This window comes from Lepisma saccharinum, chromosome 11 (genome assembly GCF_977018435.1).
Source record: "Lepisma saccharinum chromosome 11, izLepSacc3.1, whole genome shotgun sequence".
In the NCBI taxonomy this organism is placed as follows: Eukaryota; Metazoa; Arthropoda; class Insecta; order Zygentoma; family Lepismatidae; genus Lepisma; species Lepisma saccharinum.
In genome coordinates, this window is record NC_139239.1 from 33,767,804 (window position 1) to 33,786,097 (window position 18,294).

At 36.3% G+C, this 18,294-nt stretch overlaps 1 protein-coding gene across 5 annotated transcripts in view; it reads right to left on the reverse strand.

Annotated features, from left to right (window-relative positions):
* The window catches only part of LOC145994707 (cytosolic carboxypeptidase 1-like), a 259,414-nt gene that overhangs the window by 10,203 nt on the left and 230,917 nt on the right, over positions 1–18,294 (reverse strand). For 3 of the 5 annotated variants that reach the window (XM_083130886.1, XM_083130888.1, XM_083130887.1), the window contains exons 18-20: positions 17,062–17,226; positions 15,038–15,214; positions 11,891–12,003 (exon numbers count right to left, since the gene is read on the reverse strand). In XM_083130886.1, the coding sequence (XP_082987012.1) occupies positions 11,891–12,003; positions 15,038–15,214; positions 17,062–17,226 (455 nt within the window). Of the gene's footprint in view, positions 1–5,225; positions 5,288–11,890; positions 12,004–15,037; positions 15,215–17,061; positions 17,227–18,294 lie in introns of those variants that run through there. The other 2 variants (XM_083130890.1, XM_083130889.1) reach the window with 2 other exon arrangements.

Below are 18,294 nucleotides of genomic sequence, written 5' to 3' on the forward strand. Positions count from 1 at the left end.
CAGGTTTCTTGGTGGTAGTGGTATGTGAGGCAGCTCGTGATATTTGCTTGGTGACCAGGATGGAGGGATATCCACGGTTAACCAGGGCCTGGTGTAGGCGGAGGTTATAATTCTGGCGGGAGGTGGGTGAAGTGTTCAGGCGCTGTCCCCTGAGGGCCAGAGAGAATGGAATTGCTTTTTTGGTGTGGAACGGGTGGGAGCTGGAGAAGTGTAGGTATTGCATGTGGTTGGTGGGTTTTATGTGGATGGAGGTAGTCAGGTGTCCTCCCTCGATGTGCACGTCCACATCCAGGAAGGTGATCTGGTTGGGGGAGTGTGTCCAGTTAACCACTTCCGTTCCCTAAAATTCACCTGGACACACTCCCCCAACCAGATCACCTTCCTGGATGTGGACGTGCACATCGAGGGAGGACACCTGACTACCTCCATCCACATAAAACCCACCAACCACATGCAATACCTACACTTCTCCAGCTCCCACCCGTTCCACACCAAAAAAGCAATTCCATTCTCTCTGGCCCTCAGGGGACAGCGCCTGAACACTTCACCCACCTCCCGCCAGAATTATAACTTCCGCCTACACCAGGCCCTGGTTAACCGTGGATATCCCTCCATCCTGGTCACCAAGCAAATATCACGAGCTGCCTCACATACCACTACCACCAAGAAACCTGCTGCCACCAACCCACCTGCACTCATCACCCAATATCATCCCCACCTTAACAAAATCAGGCACACACTGCACTCTCTTCTCCCAATCCTCCACAGTGATCCCGAAACCAAAAACATATTTCCCGACAAACCCAGGGTGGTTTTCAAACGCCCCCCTAACCTCCAAAACATCCTGGTCCACAACACTCCTTCACCACACATCCAACACCCCCCTGCCCATAAATGCAACCGACCCAGGTGCAAGACCTGTCCCATCCTCATCACTTCTCACACCCTCCAGGTGCACACGGCCACTGGCAAATTTACCCTCCATCCCAAAGGGACCTGCCATGCCTCAAACCTTATCTACATCCTCACCTGCAACATCTGTGGTGATTTTTACCTGGGTGAAACATCAACGGCCCTCAACCTCCACATCAATAACCACCGCTCCTCCACCCACAACCTGGACTTCACTGTCGCCGTCCACACCAACCACCACAACATCAGTTTCAACGACTGCTTCTGGGTAGCGATCATCCACCTCCTACCCCAACCAGCCAACACCTCTGTTCGCAAAAGATGGGAGAGGGCCTATATATCGGCCATGAGTGCAACCACTCCACCTGGCCTGAACAAGGCCACCCAGTAATGCCCAACCCTCACCCACCCTCCCAACTCATCCTACACACTCACAGTTTACGACGAGCCTGGTGATGAAACAGTGTTTTTTTCGTTCTACGCACCGCTTCTTCTTCAATGGGGACCTGGCAACTCTGCAGGACCCCAACTTCCGGTTCCGTCTTCTGTTTCTTCTCACACCAATGATGCTATAAATTAGCGAAAATTTTGAATTTTCCTACTGTCCGGTGAGTGTTTCCTTTTACCTTATTTGATTTTTACTTAGCCCTTTTGGCCCTCCTTGCTTTTATCCATATATATATATATATATATATATATATTATTTGTATTGTCACACAAACTTTGATTATCCTCACTGCATACCAGCTACAAATTCCTAATTAAACTGCAGTGTTTAACTATACTTTATTTTCATTTACCAATAAATTGAAATTCTTTCAAAAAAAGTATGTTAAAACAATTTACTTCTAACTCTGACACTAATACCAAAAACAAGTTTCAGGAGGGAAGCACTGATTGGCTTTCACACATGAATAACCAGTAGTCAATACTGCACATCCAAATTATCTACAGTATATTACTCCGTTATTTCTTGCCTTTGTACAACACAGCTGATTAATATACAATTCCTGTTTCTCTAAACACAAGAATTAACTACAAATAGTTCATTAAATGTGCCACATTTGAAATGGATATAAACATTTTGCAGTTTCTTCTGAACCTCAAAACCATGTAGTGTGTGCTAAATTTCATGAAATGTATCTGCAGCATCAAATCACTTACAAAACTATTAAGTACCAACACAGTATAATTACAAGTAACTTAAACACAATCAAACTAATATGTTATGAAACTAAATTAGTTATTAAAATAGTTTACTGGTGCATTCAGGATTATTAATACTTTACTGAAAAGCTAGCAAAAATATTGGGCTTAACCAGGGCTCGAATCTGGGTCTTTGACATATCCACTGAGCTATCATGCCAACCTTTAGCTTCACCTCAATTCTACTACTTAGATCTCTGTGTATGCAATGCCCCATTCCAGACATTTTACGATATCAATGCAGAATGCCAAAGATCCAGGTTTGATACTCAAAATTTCACTAATTTTAGTAGGTTAATAATATTAAGCTATTCAACAGAACCAAAGCTTGTTGTTCAACTTAAAGGCACATTTTAATACTTGTTACTTTCATGAAGGTTTCATGAAGAATTCCTTAAAACATGATCCAAGTTTGTGTACATGTGGCAATGTTGCATGCTGGTAACAGCGTGCTTTTTCCTGGGTGTTATACACACAGGTAAACCTTGTTAATTGTTTACCTGCATTAGAAAACTGATTAAATAAATGTATAATCATTAATAAGTTACTTAAACTCAAATTAATTGTCATATACAAACAAAGTACTGTTTAATAGATTCTGTCACATTTTTTTAGTAGCTTCTCAAATGTTCCCATGATGCTGGGTCAACACTGAAATTGTTTAGCTCACACTGGGAATCGAACCTAGGACCAAGTCCATAGCCAAGCAGAGGGCCCCCCTGGCACTGCCATCAGCCCCTTTGACATTAGGCAAAAACTATTTTGTGTAATTTGTTTACAGTGAAGAGTGAAAACAGCAGATATTATTTTGCTCACAACTTGAAGGATAAATTCACAGCACCTATTACATTCGTTCAAATTGTTTATGATCAGAAGTCTAAGTAGCGGCAAATATTTAGAAGATTCTCTAGACTTTAGAAAGTTCATTCACAGGGGAGCTTCTCTATCTGTACCTTCGCTGCCATTGTTGCAGAGTCTGTGACTTTGATGTCATATCCACATTCCTTTCACATCTGCATCAAATAGATTGATTGATTTAGTTTATTTTACTTTGCGTTTTGTGCCTCTTGGCTAATTTGCGAAGATGGGGATGAGTGATGAAATTGATGAATGGACATTCACAAACAACCAAGCCCGATCGGGATTCGAACCCGGGACCCTTGGCATCGCAGCGCGATGTGCTAACCACTCGGCCACAGGGTCGGGCCACATCTGCATCAAAGGTCAACAGCTTCCAAGTTTTGGAAAGGAAGGGGAGTTTTATTGCTTTGGCTGGGAGTAGAATGTTAGGTACTGTGATTTAATCTACACTTCAAGAGATGTAGAAAAAAAACAACCTAGTATTTGTGTGATATTTCTACATTTTATATTAACTTAAATGACCCCCAGCATGCACACACACACACACACACATAATTTAGATTAATTTAATAAATGTATTTGGATACTCCTGAAACCACACATTTACAACTTGGATGGCCTCACCAATTGCGCCAAAGCTAGATATGGGGAATTCGGCAGACAGTCTAGTATTTCGAACCCCAGGGTAGCCAATTACTGCATTGTGACAGTGGCTCGGTGCGGTGATGAGTTATCTTGGAGGAAGATCAGCCATCTGGACAACTTTTCACGGCATGCTGATGCCAGCTTCTGCTTCAGGTAGTCAACCAACGGCACATCATCCTTGTCTCAGACAGTCGCAAGAACCTTGGCAGCTGACTTCTGAACCCTGCACTTCTTTGGGCATTATGAAACACAATTCTTCATACACAACTGATATTTTGTCTCGGAAACATACAAATAGATGCAGTTCTCATTGACTGTTACCAATTGGGCCATGAAGTGATCACCATTCTGCTGAAATAGATGAAGAACTGCTTCAGAAGTGATGGCCCAAGCATGCTCTTTGTCTGCATCAACTTTGTGGAAAGCTTCCTCATGTCAAGGTGGCTGTGAATAATTACACCAATTATTTCATGGGAGAGGTTCAGAGTCCCACCTATCACTTTAGCAGAAATTCTCCTAATCTCTAATGTACAGCATCCAAAGTTTCTTGCAGAATCATGACTCACTGCCTGTACTCCTGTACTGAAATGTGCAGTCTGAAATTTGGCAACTCAGTTTTCATGGTGGCATAGCAAGGGCTATAGTCCCCCAATGCTTGTGCCACATCCTCATGAATTTGACTTGTGGACTTAATTTGCAAGATGAAATACTTGATCATTGTCCAGCTGTTGTTTCCACTGAAACTTTCCTGAATTGCTGCCTTGGTCAGTTTACACTTGCAAAACACACAGCTATAATTATGTTCAAAGACTCCTGTCTTGTCACAAGAAACTACAAGAATGAAGGTTCTTTACAACATATAATTTGTTATCAAAACAGAAGAAGGCAAAACGGAAGGACTTTTCAGCACCCCTCATAGTTAGTAACACGATGCCAAATGGGAGATCCAGGTTTGATTTCCTGCAATGAGTGATCTTAGGTATGAATTTCTCTGATAATAACCTTGTAGAAAAATGGTTCTGGTGCTTACCCAGCCTCTAATCAATACGTGCATGGGGGAGAGTTAAAGTGACAGGAGCATGGTGCTGGTCATATCACCTCCACTGTGGCCAACATGTATGGGGCCTTTCCTCCACAACCCTTATGTGTCTTGATGGCATGGTGCAATACGTAAGGAATCACTTTTACCTTCATTGAAATGAAGCACATCAAAGATAAAAAAAACTTCACAGTCTCAGATAAGAACAAAAAAAAAGTACTCTAAAGCAGGAAATGTTTGATTTGCACCATGCTTTTGAAATTGTGGCAAAATACAAACTGTATAAGTAAGTGCATTCATTGGATATCTCAGAAAACAGTAAAGTTGCAATCTAATATTGAAATGAGAAAAATGAATTGAAAATATTCACAAATATATGCTAAAAATTACTTCGTGGTATCAAGTGCATATTTATGGATTGAACACTAAAAAAATTTAAAAAATTAAAAATAAATTAAATAATCAGTAATTAAATGACATGCAAAATTCAAAAGGAAGATTTTAAAATTGATATGCCAATTTGATTTAGCATTTAAAATAATTAAACCAACTTACCATGATTCTGGGCAGAAATATGGCCATAACCATAATCTGAATATCTCTATTCCTATCTTCTAATTTTTGCTGTCAAATAAGTACTTTAATAAGTCTTCATTATAATATCATTAGGCAAAATTATTTTGTGGAAGAAATTCAATGTGTTTAAGTACTGCTTTAAAGTTTGATAAATTAATGTCCATATACATTCATTAAATATTAGTTTTGTGATAACATGCTATTAATAAACTTAATATGAACATTACAGAAGGTATACACAATGAAAAATGTTAAGCATATGTATATATAAGTTAACAGTTATTTTGTTATATGTGTACAAAAGGAAAGAAGAATACTATTGTGAGCAAAAAATTTAATTTAAATATTGTTGTAATTATTCATACTAACATGCTTTGATTTTTCACCTTAATTGATTTTTATCTATAGCTCAGAAGCAAAAACCACTTACTTAAACTCATGCTTAATTACCACATATATTTATTTATCTACATGATTATCTTGCTTCTTAATGCAAATTTTGTACTAATTTTTAATTATTAAATGCATCTATTTGCATATATAAATACAAAAGCAGCCATGCACATTCATATAGTTATCAAAATTATGATACTTATACTTGGACTGAATTCCACATTTCATACTACAATACTCTGAAAAAATATGTTACATCATCTTACTAGTTCAAATTACAATGGCAATTATAACAAAATAAATGTTAGCCACTGTAATATAAAATAGGAAGCTAGATGTCTTTGCTTTATACGAGTTAAAACTGGAAGGGAATGTGCCTACTCGATTTCTTTTATGGAATTTGAAAACTATTTAAGCTCCAAAATATATATTATTAGTCTCCTTTATATCCTTAATTCTCGACAATAGGTTATGGTAAACAATAGCATTCTTTTTGTCAAAAATTCTAATATATAAACGATTTAGAAACTATGTTTACAAATATGCATGTGTGTATGTGCAGCCATACTAATCTTAAAAGCAAGTATTTGAGCTTCCGAGTGTTATGCATTTTGTATATTCTAATAATATCTCTCTTAATAGCTGTATATTCCATATAATTGCTACAAAGTAGAGATGCGAAAGAATAATTGGTACTCTGTACCAATATAGGCATATCAGTCTATTGGTAAAATTTACGATCACTGTATCAACTAGGTGTCATTCGTAATTATCTGAAGAAAAGTACTATAATGCATCTTCTTTGAATGAAAGGCTTGTTTTGTCAGTCATGTGCCATTTTATTATTTTATATTCATTAAAAATTTTGCATTTATTGATGCTTCAAATTTATCACATGGAAAGTATATTGTGAAATAAATTACACACATTTTTTTTCAAAACATACATTTCATAGTTATTATCTTTAGTTAATTTTTCAGATTACATTTTGGTAAATCTTGAAGACTATTTCTTTTCAATATTGTTGATTAAAAACTATAATATGTTTTAGTTATCACAATGCTAATAAATCATGCAAAATACATATGTGCAACTTTCGGGAAAACATGCACAGACCCAATGCTTGGAAGTGATCACAGCTAAAGGGGTTGTTAATATTATGCAAGCTGTACAAATGGATTTTTGATTGATTGATTGATTTTATTTTACGTCGCTTTTCTGCCACTTTTGGCTAATTGCGAAGGTGAAGATGAAAAGTGATAAGATGAAATTGATGAAAGGACAAACACACACAGATAGGGTACAAATCCTGTCTGTTGAGTCCAGGTACCTGGACTTCGATGGTCTGCAAGGATGCAGTTCAGGGTGTACTAAGTGTAAGCAATGTTGCCACTTGAATGGCTGCTAAAAAGATCACTTCTTGCACCCAAGAATACTACCTTCAAAGCGAGTGCAGATAAATTCTTCAATGCAATAACAGGGTTCCAGAGTAATGGAGGGAGAGCATTTTGCACGAGCACCAAATAGTTTGCATGGATGGTGCTATTATCGAGAGCTTCTTCACTGGCGTGAATAATGCTTGAACAGGTAAAATGAGCATTACATGCTCCAAGCTCAGTACTATACATGCACAACCAAAATTTGTCTGTGGTAATGGGCCTTCAAATATGGACCATGAGATTCAATTAAATTAAAACTTAAGTAAACAAAGTCATTATCTCAATCTTAAAATTTAGTTTAGTCTATCTTACCAATATAGTGGTTAATGAAAATGAAATAGATGATTGTGGGCTGAAACTGCCAGGATGGATATTTTACATATGTGGCTGTGATTATTGCCACATTAAAATGATATTCCATTGTAAATGCTCGAGTGTGGAGACTCGAACGAGTACAAGCGAGCATGGTTCCATGCAGTAGTCTACAGGGTTCCCACTCATTTTACAAAACCAAATTTTCTGACTTATTCAGGTAAGATAATATTCCAGGCCACTCTGTAATGATTTATCAGTAATAAATAAGTGTTATCTTCAAGTTTGCATGGGAATTAGAGCTGAGCTGATACTGATCTGAAATGATGTTGATAATCGTACAGATTACCACCAATACCAATGCTTAAAAATTGTAACAATTAAAACTTGTTTGAAATGTTGATTAATATTAGTAGGTGAATATTCTACTCCAATTATTAAGTTTCAATTTATCATAGTTTTGCTTCCAAATATTCAAGAATTACATCTGAATATTAAAATACCTGTTATGTAATTACAAAATAAGTTTTTTCACACAATATTGGTCCAAATAAACAAAAACTTCAAATTTTGTAGAATTTACTGGATAATTAGACTCTGTGAAAGTGTCATGTAACATTTTAGTAGACTCCACAAAAAAAAATGCTGGAAAATTATTGGCTGGTACTGGTAAATAAAATCTATCTGATACTTTCTGATAACAATATCACTGGACACATTGGTTAACTTGCTTGAAAAACTTGAGAAAGGTTATGGGTTCCAGTCCCAGCCACAACATTGGGATTTCTAAATTAGCATACGGTGGAGCTGATCCATAATTATGACGGGTACAAAATAACACGTGTGTTGACACACTTTTAACGTTGGCACCTGGCACAGTTTCTGGCCCTGTGCGCAGTCCTTCTGCCAGCATAATTTTTTATTTGCTTTTAATCAAACTGTTCAAATATTTTACTCCTTCTACAAGCAAAGATTCATGTTCTCCCGTAGATAGGACATATACAACAATGGTCATGAATAGATGATGCCATAGTTTGAAATACGAGAACAACAACTATGACTTTATAATTCTAGTGTATTGATAAAACAAATAGACTGCACTTTGAAACATGACATAACAGAGTGACCACTCCAGGACCATGATAAAATTCAAGTATAATTCCCGGTTTTCAAGGCTAATTTTCCAAAAATATTTCAACCTTTTGTATTACCGTCTCTCATCCCCCTCCCCTCACACACAAATATATTAATACTTTAAGGGTCTGTGAAATTCCAATGTATCCAAAATTTCTAATTCAATTCAACTAGAAATTCATATCTACAAACACAAGTCACAAATGTTACGAGGTACAGCAATCTACGAAAAATTGTTAATTGCATAAGAATTTCAAATTCACCTAATCAACTTCAAGATACTATCTTGCAATAATATTCCGTATGTCAGATACATTGTTCTGCAGGATTGAGAGAATTCTGTTTTATTTTCCACGCAGCTTTCTTTTCCTTCCTCGATAAAAATAAATGCTGAACTGTGAAAAACTTGCCTCAGGGCATTAAAAATATGTAATAAATTCAATGAGATTTGGATTAATAAAAGTTGCAATTTTTCACGTCTACGAGGGAAAATTCAAGCACAATTCACGCATAATTTCCGGAGCTAATAATTCATGCATAATTCCTGGAATTCAAGGAATTCCCGGTGAGTGGCCACCCTGCATAAAGGCATATGGGAAGATGTGGAGTTATGACACATATTCACAATTATAGAGGTGATATGATACACCATGCTCTGGCCACCTTTAACCCACCTAGCGGCGTAGTGTCCACGTAAGGCTTGTAAGTCCACCTTACAAGTTGAAATTATTGAAGAAAAAGTATTTCATTCCCATATTTATCACTTGAACACACATCAGACTTCAAGTAGAACTTTTAACGAAACAATTGAGGACTTGTTTTGATTCGAGTTGTTTCTCTGTAAGGCTTCATGAGAGGACTTACGTGCGAGTGAATGGAAGAAATGATTTGGACTCGCCCATGGCGGGTGTGTTTGCTTATGTAGTATCTTCTCAACCAATGACAGGGCACCCCGATTCTTACGCACTGTAATGCGCATTACTAACTGGCGAGATTTCTGTCCCCACTGCGTCTGTTTGCCACGGTCGGAAGAGAACCAAGAAAATCGACTCCCGTGTTGTTTCAACAATGCTTGACGGGAGGTGTAGCTAACAAAACGGGTGTCATTTTAAATGTGTAAACTAACTATTAAGTTCACAAAGAGATGGTTTAATATTGGATATTACCTTCATTACAAGCAGCGAGGAGGAATGTCTGGCAATCCTAGATCCGGCAGCGCCCGCAAAGTTAGGCGCGTGCATCCCAGTTGCCCGTAATGTTAAAAGCATAGCTACGCATAATACTTAGCATTATGATTTACAGGTTTGCTTTACCTTTTCCTTTGACTAAGTTGCTTGATATGCTTTTCAAAATGTGCGCAAATATCGTAACAATGATAATGAGTAATATTCTCGAATGCATTGCATTTGCAAATTGTCTCCTAAGCATTTCCCTCAAATGGCTTTTAGTGAAAGAAAAAGAATAATAAGAATAAAAATATGACATGTGTCCTTAACTAAGCTGTATGCAAAATTTGTCAATTACTACCAGTTGAAAGTTGAGCTACAGGTAATTTATTCTGAAGCCGAATATCGAGTAAAGAGTGTGTTTGAACTTCATGAGTACTTGCGTACTACCCATTTGAATGAAGCTGTTGAACAAGTGTACAAACTAACAGAATTGTTCCTCACTGTTCCTGCCTCAAGCTCGTCGGTGGAAAAGTAGTTTTCTGCACTGAAGAGGATTGATACATTTCAACGCAGCACACAGACTCAGGCAAGGAAATCTGACTTGGGACTGATATCCATTGAAAAGGAGCTGCTAAAGAAATTGACCAGAAACTCCCAATTCTACGACGACGTGATTGAGGTGTTCAGACTAAAGGATCGTCGGATCGAGTTACAGTTTAAATGAGAATTTTAATTAAGTAATACATACATATGCTATTATTGTTAACATAGAGTGTGTGCATTTTGTGTTTGAAATCGAGTATGCCCATGCATGAATTACATTCAAATAGATTCTATTTAGTTAAAATATCTTTGGGTTTTCTTTACCAGTATTCAGATCAGGTTTATCTAAGGAAGCCTTACACCTTTCACAGAATCACGCTACGCCACTGAACCCACCCCCCAACCTCCTCCAAGGTACAAATTTCTTAAGAGGTTGGGCGAATCACAAAGTGGAGACTCCTGGAAATATTCCCACTTGCATTCACCCACCCTGTGAATCAAATTGGTTCTCCCGTGATGGTCAGATGCCCTGCCAACTGGATCATGGCTCTTCAATTTTAAGATATAGATCCCAAAATCCTTAATTTGTTTTATGAAATGCACTATATTCGTGCACTAAGTTCACTAGTCAATCAAAGCTATTATCCAACTCATATGGCACTCTAAAATAAAATGCAATTACTTTAAACTCAAAACAGTCTCCAGTTCTTTAAGAGGATTACTCTTCCTTGGTCTTCAAACTATTCTCATGCAGCTCCACCCATCTTTCACAACAAGAACAAAACAAAAGTAAAGGGTGTTCTAATAAGAATGCACAATTTCATATTGTAATGAAAGGCATAATTTATTGAAAGAGTGGTATGATTTTTATTTCAAAATGAAGTACAGATATTGTCATTAAGTATGTAATGCAATATTGGACATATGTTCCCCCCCCCAACCCACACATCTTCTTGTAAACTCTTACTCTTTTGACAAAAAAAATTTCATCAAATTTTTGCACATTTGTGGCTCAATTTTGCAAATGATGCATTGAATCCTCACTTTCAGCTCCAGAATTGTTTGAGAATTATTGGCATAAATTTGGATTTCACACACAGATAGAAATTGCTTGGTGATAAATTGCAAGATCTTGGGGCAGCTGTTGTGGCAGAAATTTCATGGTAGTCTGACCTCATGGAAAGGCGACCACACTTGACTGATTTGTTCCTAACGAGATTCGATGTTTCATTGGCAAAATTGGGCTTTAAATGTACAAAAATGTGATGAAAAATTTGTCACTTGAGAAGAATACCGATATTGTATTACATACTTAACGACAATGTCTGTACTCTATTTTGAAATAAAAATCATACCACTTTTTCAATAAATTTTGCATTTTACTACAAAATTAAATTGTGTGTTCTTATTGGGACACACTTGATTTATATATATATATATATATATATATATATATATATATATATATATATATATATATATATATATAAAGCTTCTCTGCCCCAGCAGGTGGGATTTTAAAAGCTTATTTGGAAAATTTATATATCTGCAAAATATCTCTCTTCAAAACCGAAATTATGCTTTCTTATAACATGCTGTAACAGCTTCATGCAACAAGGGACTGTTTCAATTCGTATGTATACAAAATAATTAAAACTAACCTATCACTATTACTCTCTACCAACATACTCGAAGACTCTTCCTCCAAGAATGACAGTGCTTCACAAAATTGAGCTCCAATCTGCTGTAAATGAGGGGTTCCCATATGATATCCCTGAAAAATCAAACAATTTTATTGAAAATCAATGGATAAGTTGCAAATTATTTTTGTTCATTAATTTCTTCAGCTGCATTTAATAAACTTCAATAATTTGAAGTCCATGTAGTAAAGAAGATTTAACATTTATTTTTTTGGTAATTAATTTAAAAGTAAAGTGGAAAAATGTAAAATGAAGGAAAATACAAAATGAAGGAAAATTTTGTAATTGCTTTATTGGGATCATGAATGTATAATATGAGAAAATGTAAAATCTGGAACATAAAATTAGGGTTCTGCTATAATTGTGCAGAAATATGAATTATGTTTTTACAGAAAAACAAATTACCTTATTGATAAGTAAGTATTAAATCTTCATAAGTACACTCACTTTAAATATTTATTAAAGATAACAAAAAAAAATAATGAACACAATTTTTTTTATGAAATACTGCCAATTAATAAGGTGGTTAAGACAAGAAGTGAAAAGTATTTTTATTGTAACAAAGTTGTCCTAACACAATTTTTCAACTAACTTGCCTTGACATAAAGATTAAGATTACTTTCCTCAAGTTCTTCCTTCTCTTAGCAATTTGTTACTGCTGTAATAATCTGTAAGGATGAAAGATTACAAAAGGGTCAAAGTAATTCAGCTTGCAGTGTTTCCAAAAGTGGAAACATGGACCTCTGGATATGTTGGCAATAATGTATTTCAAGTAAGAAACATCCAGTGCAGTAAAATCAAATTTTTACATAAGTGAAAAAAACAACAACTAGATTCCACTCAAAGTACACAAACTGCATTTAGTTATTTTTAGGATTTTTAGTTAAAAAAATATTTTTTTGAAGGCAAAGAGTGACAGTTTCACACCAGGTGTGTATTTATTTCAATATCGTCAGAATGGGTACTGCTACTAAAAAAAAAATGGTGAACAAGAGAGTATGAATTTCTCCCCATGTTGCAAGTGGAAGCGTTTTTAAAGTTGATTATTAATCTAAAAACAACGTTTGAAAAATATGACGCATGAGAATTTTCTGAATCCCATGTATTCCGTATGGAGAAGAAAAATGTAAGAACTTCAAGTTACGGCTATTCAAATAGATGTTTCAACTTTTCAGTCTGCCAATCAAATCTCTAACCTGTCCTCTTTCCATTCACATGTTTTTCTGTGCAATCCGAAGTGTGATATTCCCAAGAGAACAAGCAAAATAATACTCCCATAAGCATAATGCTAAGTCTTCTCCCCTTCTACAACCATCCAGTGGACAGACCTCTTTTTTCCCAGGTCACTGTGGGGAAAGGTCGATGGGGGAAGGAGCAGTTTAGTATCCTCGCATCTGGCGAGACACAAAGTGTTCCTCCTGTCCTTCAGGTGATTTTCCTGACCTTTCCAGGTGCCACATTTCCCGGTTGGAAAACATCAGCCTAGTTCCAAAGCTTCACTTTTATTCTGCCTATCTCAGCCATCAGAGAAATAGGTTTCTCATCATTCTGGAATTCCCAAAGTGATTCATAAGGACAAGTGGTGATGTTTTTGGGAGAGGTCACCATACTCTTAAGAAATGCTCTCGTCATCGCAGTCTGATACTGCAATTCAACCATTAGTCCCATGAATACTTAACTTCAATGTTCCACATGGTCTGTGGGTAAATTACTTAACCTATTCAATCACTTGGTCTGTGGGTAACTTCCCAAATGGACTGCCTTCTCAACGTAAGTGTGAAACACATTGTCTGAAACATTACATCACATTTTGGGAATGATGTAGATTAATCACTACTCTACCAGTATCTGCAGATATAGGCATATTAGTGTATTCATAAAATCACGAATAATTTTATAAATCTGATAAATTTACAAAGTGTTCATTATCACTGTAGCGTAGGTGGGTGTAGGCCACGCCTTCCTTTGCGATGTGCCCCGGAAAACGATAATTGACATCAATGCTGCTAGGAGCGCTGTCGTATCCATTGCAACAGACGATGAATTTACGTAGGTAAAAATCGCTTTTTAAAAGACTGTGTGATAGTTATTCGTTATTCCTTTCTGCAATTGCATTACACAGATATAACAATAACCATAGAAATTCCATGCTGAAAAAAAATCAACTGATATGATCATGTATTCAAACTACTAGCTGCTTTAAGGTTGAGTTATTTCTCAAGAAAGAGTTGTAGTAACTTATTCATCAAGATATATCTGACTTTAGTAGTATTCATTAGAAAAACAGTAGAAATTCAGTTCATGTACTGTCTTTCCAATGCACTTCAAAATCACTGAAAATATGGTGTCAAGAATTAATTTGTCTATTCTTGGAGTCAATAAATGGTTTTATAATATATCGAAGCAACTATTATGCATTATTATTCACATTGTTTTTTCAGTACAGTAGTCCTACTGTAGAGTACAGTAGATCTACAACAGGATTTCAGTACATTTCACAGTACCCTGTAGAAGACATTTGAAAACAGTAGAATTTGTTTACTGTAAATTTCCAGCAGGGAAACTTGATATTAATATTCACAAGAGCCTTATTTCTATTAAATATTATGTTAAGTACTACAACAAATGCCTAGTAGAGGATATTTAAATCAATGTCGAAAGGGAACTTTCAGTTATAAAAATTTGTAGGCAAATGGGTAAAGGCTCGGCTAGACCTTTAGCTAACACCAGGGCAGTTGTTTTCAAATTTTTCTCTCCTTTCTAAAACTGCTGTGATATTCCAAAATCTGAAAAATTACATATGCTTAAAATTCCTCCTAGAGCATTCACATGATTCTTCTTGTCTTTTGCTCTTGCTGTTTTCTACATACTATCAAGGTTTAATAGACTTATGTAATCATGAAACTCTTGATAATATCTAGGCAACAGTGGAAGTAAACCACATGAATGCTCTAGAAGGAATTCTAAGCACATGTAATTTTTATAGATTTTGAACATCATAGCGAATTTTCGAAAGGAGAGGAAAATTCAAAAAACAACTGTCCTGGCTTCAGCCAAAGGTCCAGCTGAGCCTTAAGGGGTTTAGTTCTGGGATTATTAAATTCTTACCTTAAAGGGTCCTTGGTCAACACCGCAATAACTGCTCTCCATTGTGTAGCTTCGTGCTATACCAAACTCTCTCCAAACCGTAACACGAGCAGTGGATTCTCGAGAACGTTCTACAGTGAAACTGCAGAGGGTCAATGAAAATGACGGTGAAAAGTGGTCCATCAATTGAGGTAGTGCCTGGAAGTAATGATGAGCAATGAAGAATGAAAAAAAAAATCAAATATCGTACTATTAACATGAACATTCCAAATATCTGGATGGCATGTTCTCCATGCAATTTTGTAAAGAACTATGAATTTATATAAAAACAGAAGTATAAACTTACAGGTGTGTTTAAGAAGCTATAAAAGTTAAAGTTACTATATTTTTTACAGTGTATAAAGTATTTAGTATTTAGTGTTTTGTTTTGTGCATATTACAACTATATATCCAGTAGTGCAATGTCAGAAATAGGGCAGATGCCACAATAGAGTATACTGAACTTTGGGGGGGGGGGGGGGGGACAGTTCTGAGTTCGGTAAAAGTGAATATGGCAATTCAGCAGACATAGGATTCCCCAGAGCAAAATAGGACAGATTCCTCAAAAAATCTATGTCTTCTTGGAGCACATTTGATAAATATATGAATATTGTGTTTTATCTGGTTTACAGTGAGGAAATTGGGTAAGTGTAGGTTTTCTTCTAGTCCCGCACCATGGTCATGCAGTCTAAGGTGCAAGCTTTGCAGTTTTGGGCTCCGGCTACAGAATGCATGCAGGTTCGAGTCGATTTGGGGAAATGTAACAACTATTCCTGAGATTTCGACCTGTGTGTGGTGGCCACCCACCATTGAGAGGTAATTGGGGAGCTACGAATAAGTAACATAACCTTGTCATGGAAACCTACATCAACGACAGGGGGTTCATCGTGCTGACCACATGTCACCCTGTAACTGGTTGGAGTCAATAGGTAGGCCCTGGCCCTCACCGACTTTTGCACCATGGGTTGTTGTTACGTTTTCTTCTGTTGCCATTAGTCCTGCATGGAGGCACTGAGATTGCATTAGATGATGTGGTAATGAATGACTGATAGTGTAAGAAAATTAAGACAGAATTATGAGAAATAACGGGGAAAATTACGACATACAAATTGACAGAAATGTGTAAAATCAAGTCCTAAACATCATGCTAAAAGTTCTGGGAAATCCGACTGGAGCTTGGTCTGGAAAAATTGCCACCAAAGGAACAAAATTTACAGGAAAAATTCATACAGAAGTAAAAATTGACAGAACCATGTGGAACGATGTCCTAAACAATGTACTAAAAGTTCTAAATGATAAATCATTTATAAAGATATGAAATAAATTGGGTGAAGTATGTGGTATGATATTCAATAGAACATGCAAAAAGTCCTAGGAAGAACTATAACTATACCAGAGGATTTGACATGTGCATCAATAAATGTAAATTCGTGCACTTTATTTCTGCAAAAGATATTTTGAAATACAAGAGTAGTTGCAGTACCATATGTAACTTAAAAATTCCAATAAATCATTAAATCTGGCACTTTTTATCCATTTGGTGCACTATTGGTTTTCAGTACTGGTAAGAATTTCATACTGCACTGACATAAATATAAATTCTATCATCATTCCATTTCTTTAAGTTGATTATGTATTTGCATTAGTATTTCTTATTTTACATCAATTTCATGCCACTTTTGGCTTCTTGCATTAATGAGGATGAATAAGGATTAGATGAAAATAATGAAGAAACACTAATGCCCAGGTCAGAACTCAAACTCATAACATTTGGTGATGATATCATGAGTTGACCACTCAGCTAAGTCATAGTTTCAAATAATGCAAACTATAAAGTGTATTGCATTTCACTATCTTCACATTCAAAACTTTGCATGGGTCTGGTTATTCCAAAACAATGTAAACTTGATATCTGGCATAAATTTTTAGTTTCCAAATTCAGCTGTGCAACAAATGAAACAACAGAATTCAAGAAACTTACATCATAGTAGAAAAAATGTACTTACCAAATAATCTTCTGGGTTTTCAGCTGTCAAACGATCCTGTTCATTCCAGCTTTTCCCAAGGGAACAACCATACAGGAAAACATTCTTCCGACGAGAATGGCCATGATAATCACAAAATACAAATGGGCGTTTATTCAGAACATGGACCATGTATTCAATCAGTCCCTATACAGGAATAGAGGAAATGTAACATTATACTTACACAATGATCTTAAAATGTACAACTCTATCCCCTCTTTGATCCAAGCCATAAGCATTTGTTTTCATCACACTGTAATCAGTTTTGATATGTGTGCTTATGTACGTGCATGAATTACTGCAAATACCCATTCCAATATACCCTATAAATCAGGGTGATCAAATATCCACTTTTTCCTAAGGTGTGTGTACATAATAGTCACAAAGGTTGTTCTCTCAGGTTCTTGTCAAAGCTACTCCATTTCAGTCTCAAGGCATAATATCTTCAGTCTGCGGAATCTCCTCAAAGTTGTAGAAATGTTGACTCAAATGCATAAGTATGTACAGTCACGGACACTGCCAGCTTGTAACGATTCCATTGAAAGTCAATGTATTCATTACAAGCTGGCAGTGTCCGTGACTGTACAAAGTTGACATCTCAAGAAAGAGAGATTTTTTTTTTTTTTATCAAAGTAGCAATTTGCATGGCCGAACTGATACAAAATACATCCATTCTTTCAATATTGATTCCATACAGTCCTGCAAGAGTTCACAATGAGTGGAATATGCTGAAATCTTAAAATATCAGCAAACATAATTTAGCAGTACCCAGTTTACTTTTTCTGAATGTACTGTAATGACTCTCACTAACTCCTTCCTGAACATACCAAAAGGTTTGCTAATATTTGTATATGCTGCATAAGCCAAATATGGGATCCAAACCACTGTTCCATGTGCCTCCACTGGGAATCAAACCAAGGACCAACTTGATATCAAGGTGAATGCATAGCCACTATATCATCTGAGAGGACCTGGTAGAGTGAGATTATGTTTGCTCATTTTTCAACAATATTTCCGCATATTCAAGCTCACCGCTATGAACTCTTATGGATTTCTAAAAATATTATCAAGGAATGGGTGTATTTTTAAGCATTCTGTGCTAAGTTTGGACATGGAAAAAGCCATGGTCGAAGAAACCCCTCATTTAAGATGTCATTTTCCCATATATTTGCATATTTTAGTAAAACTTTCTGAAGTTTTGAGGGAATATCGCAC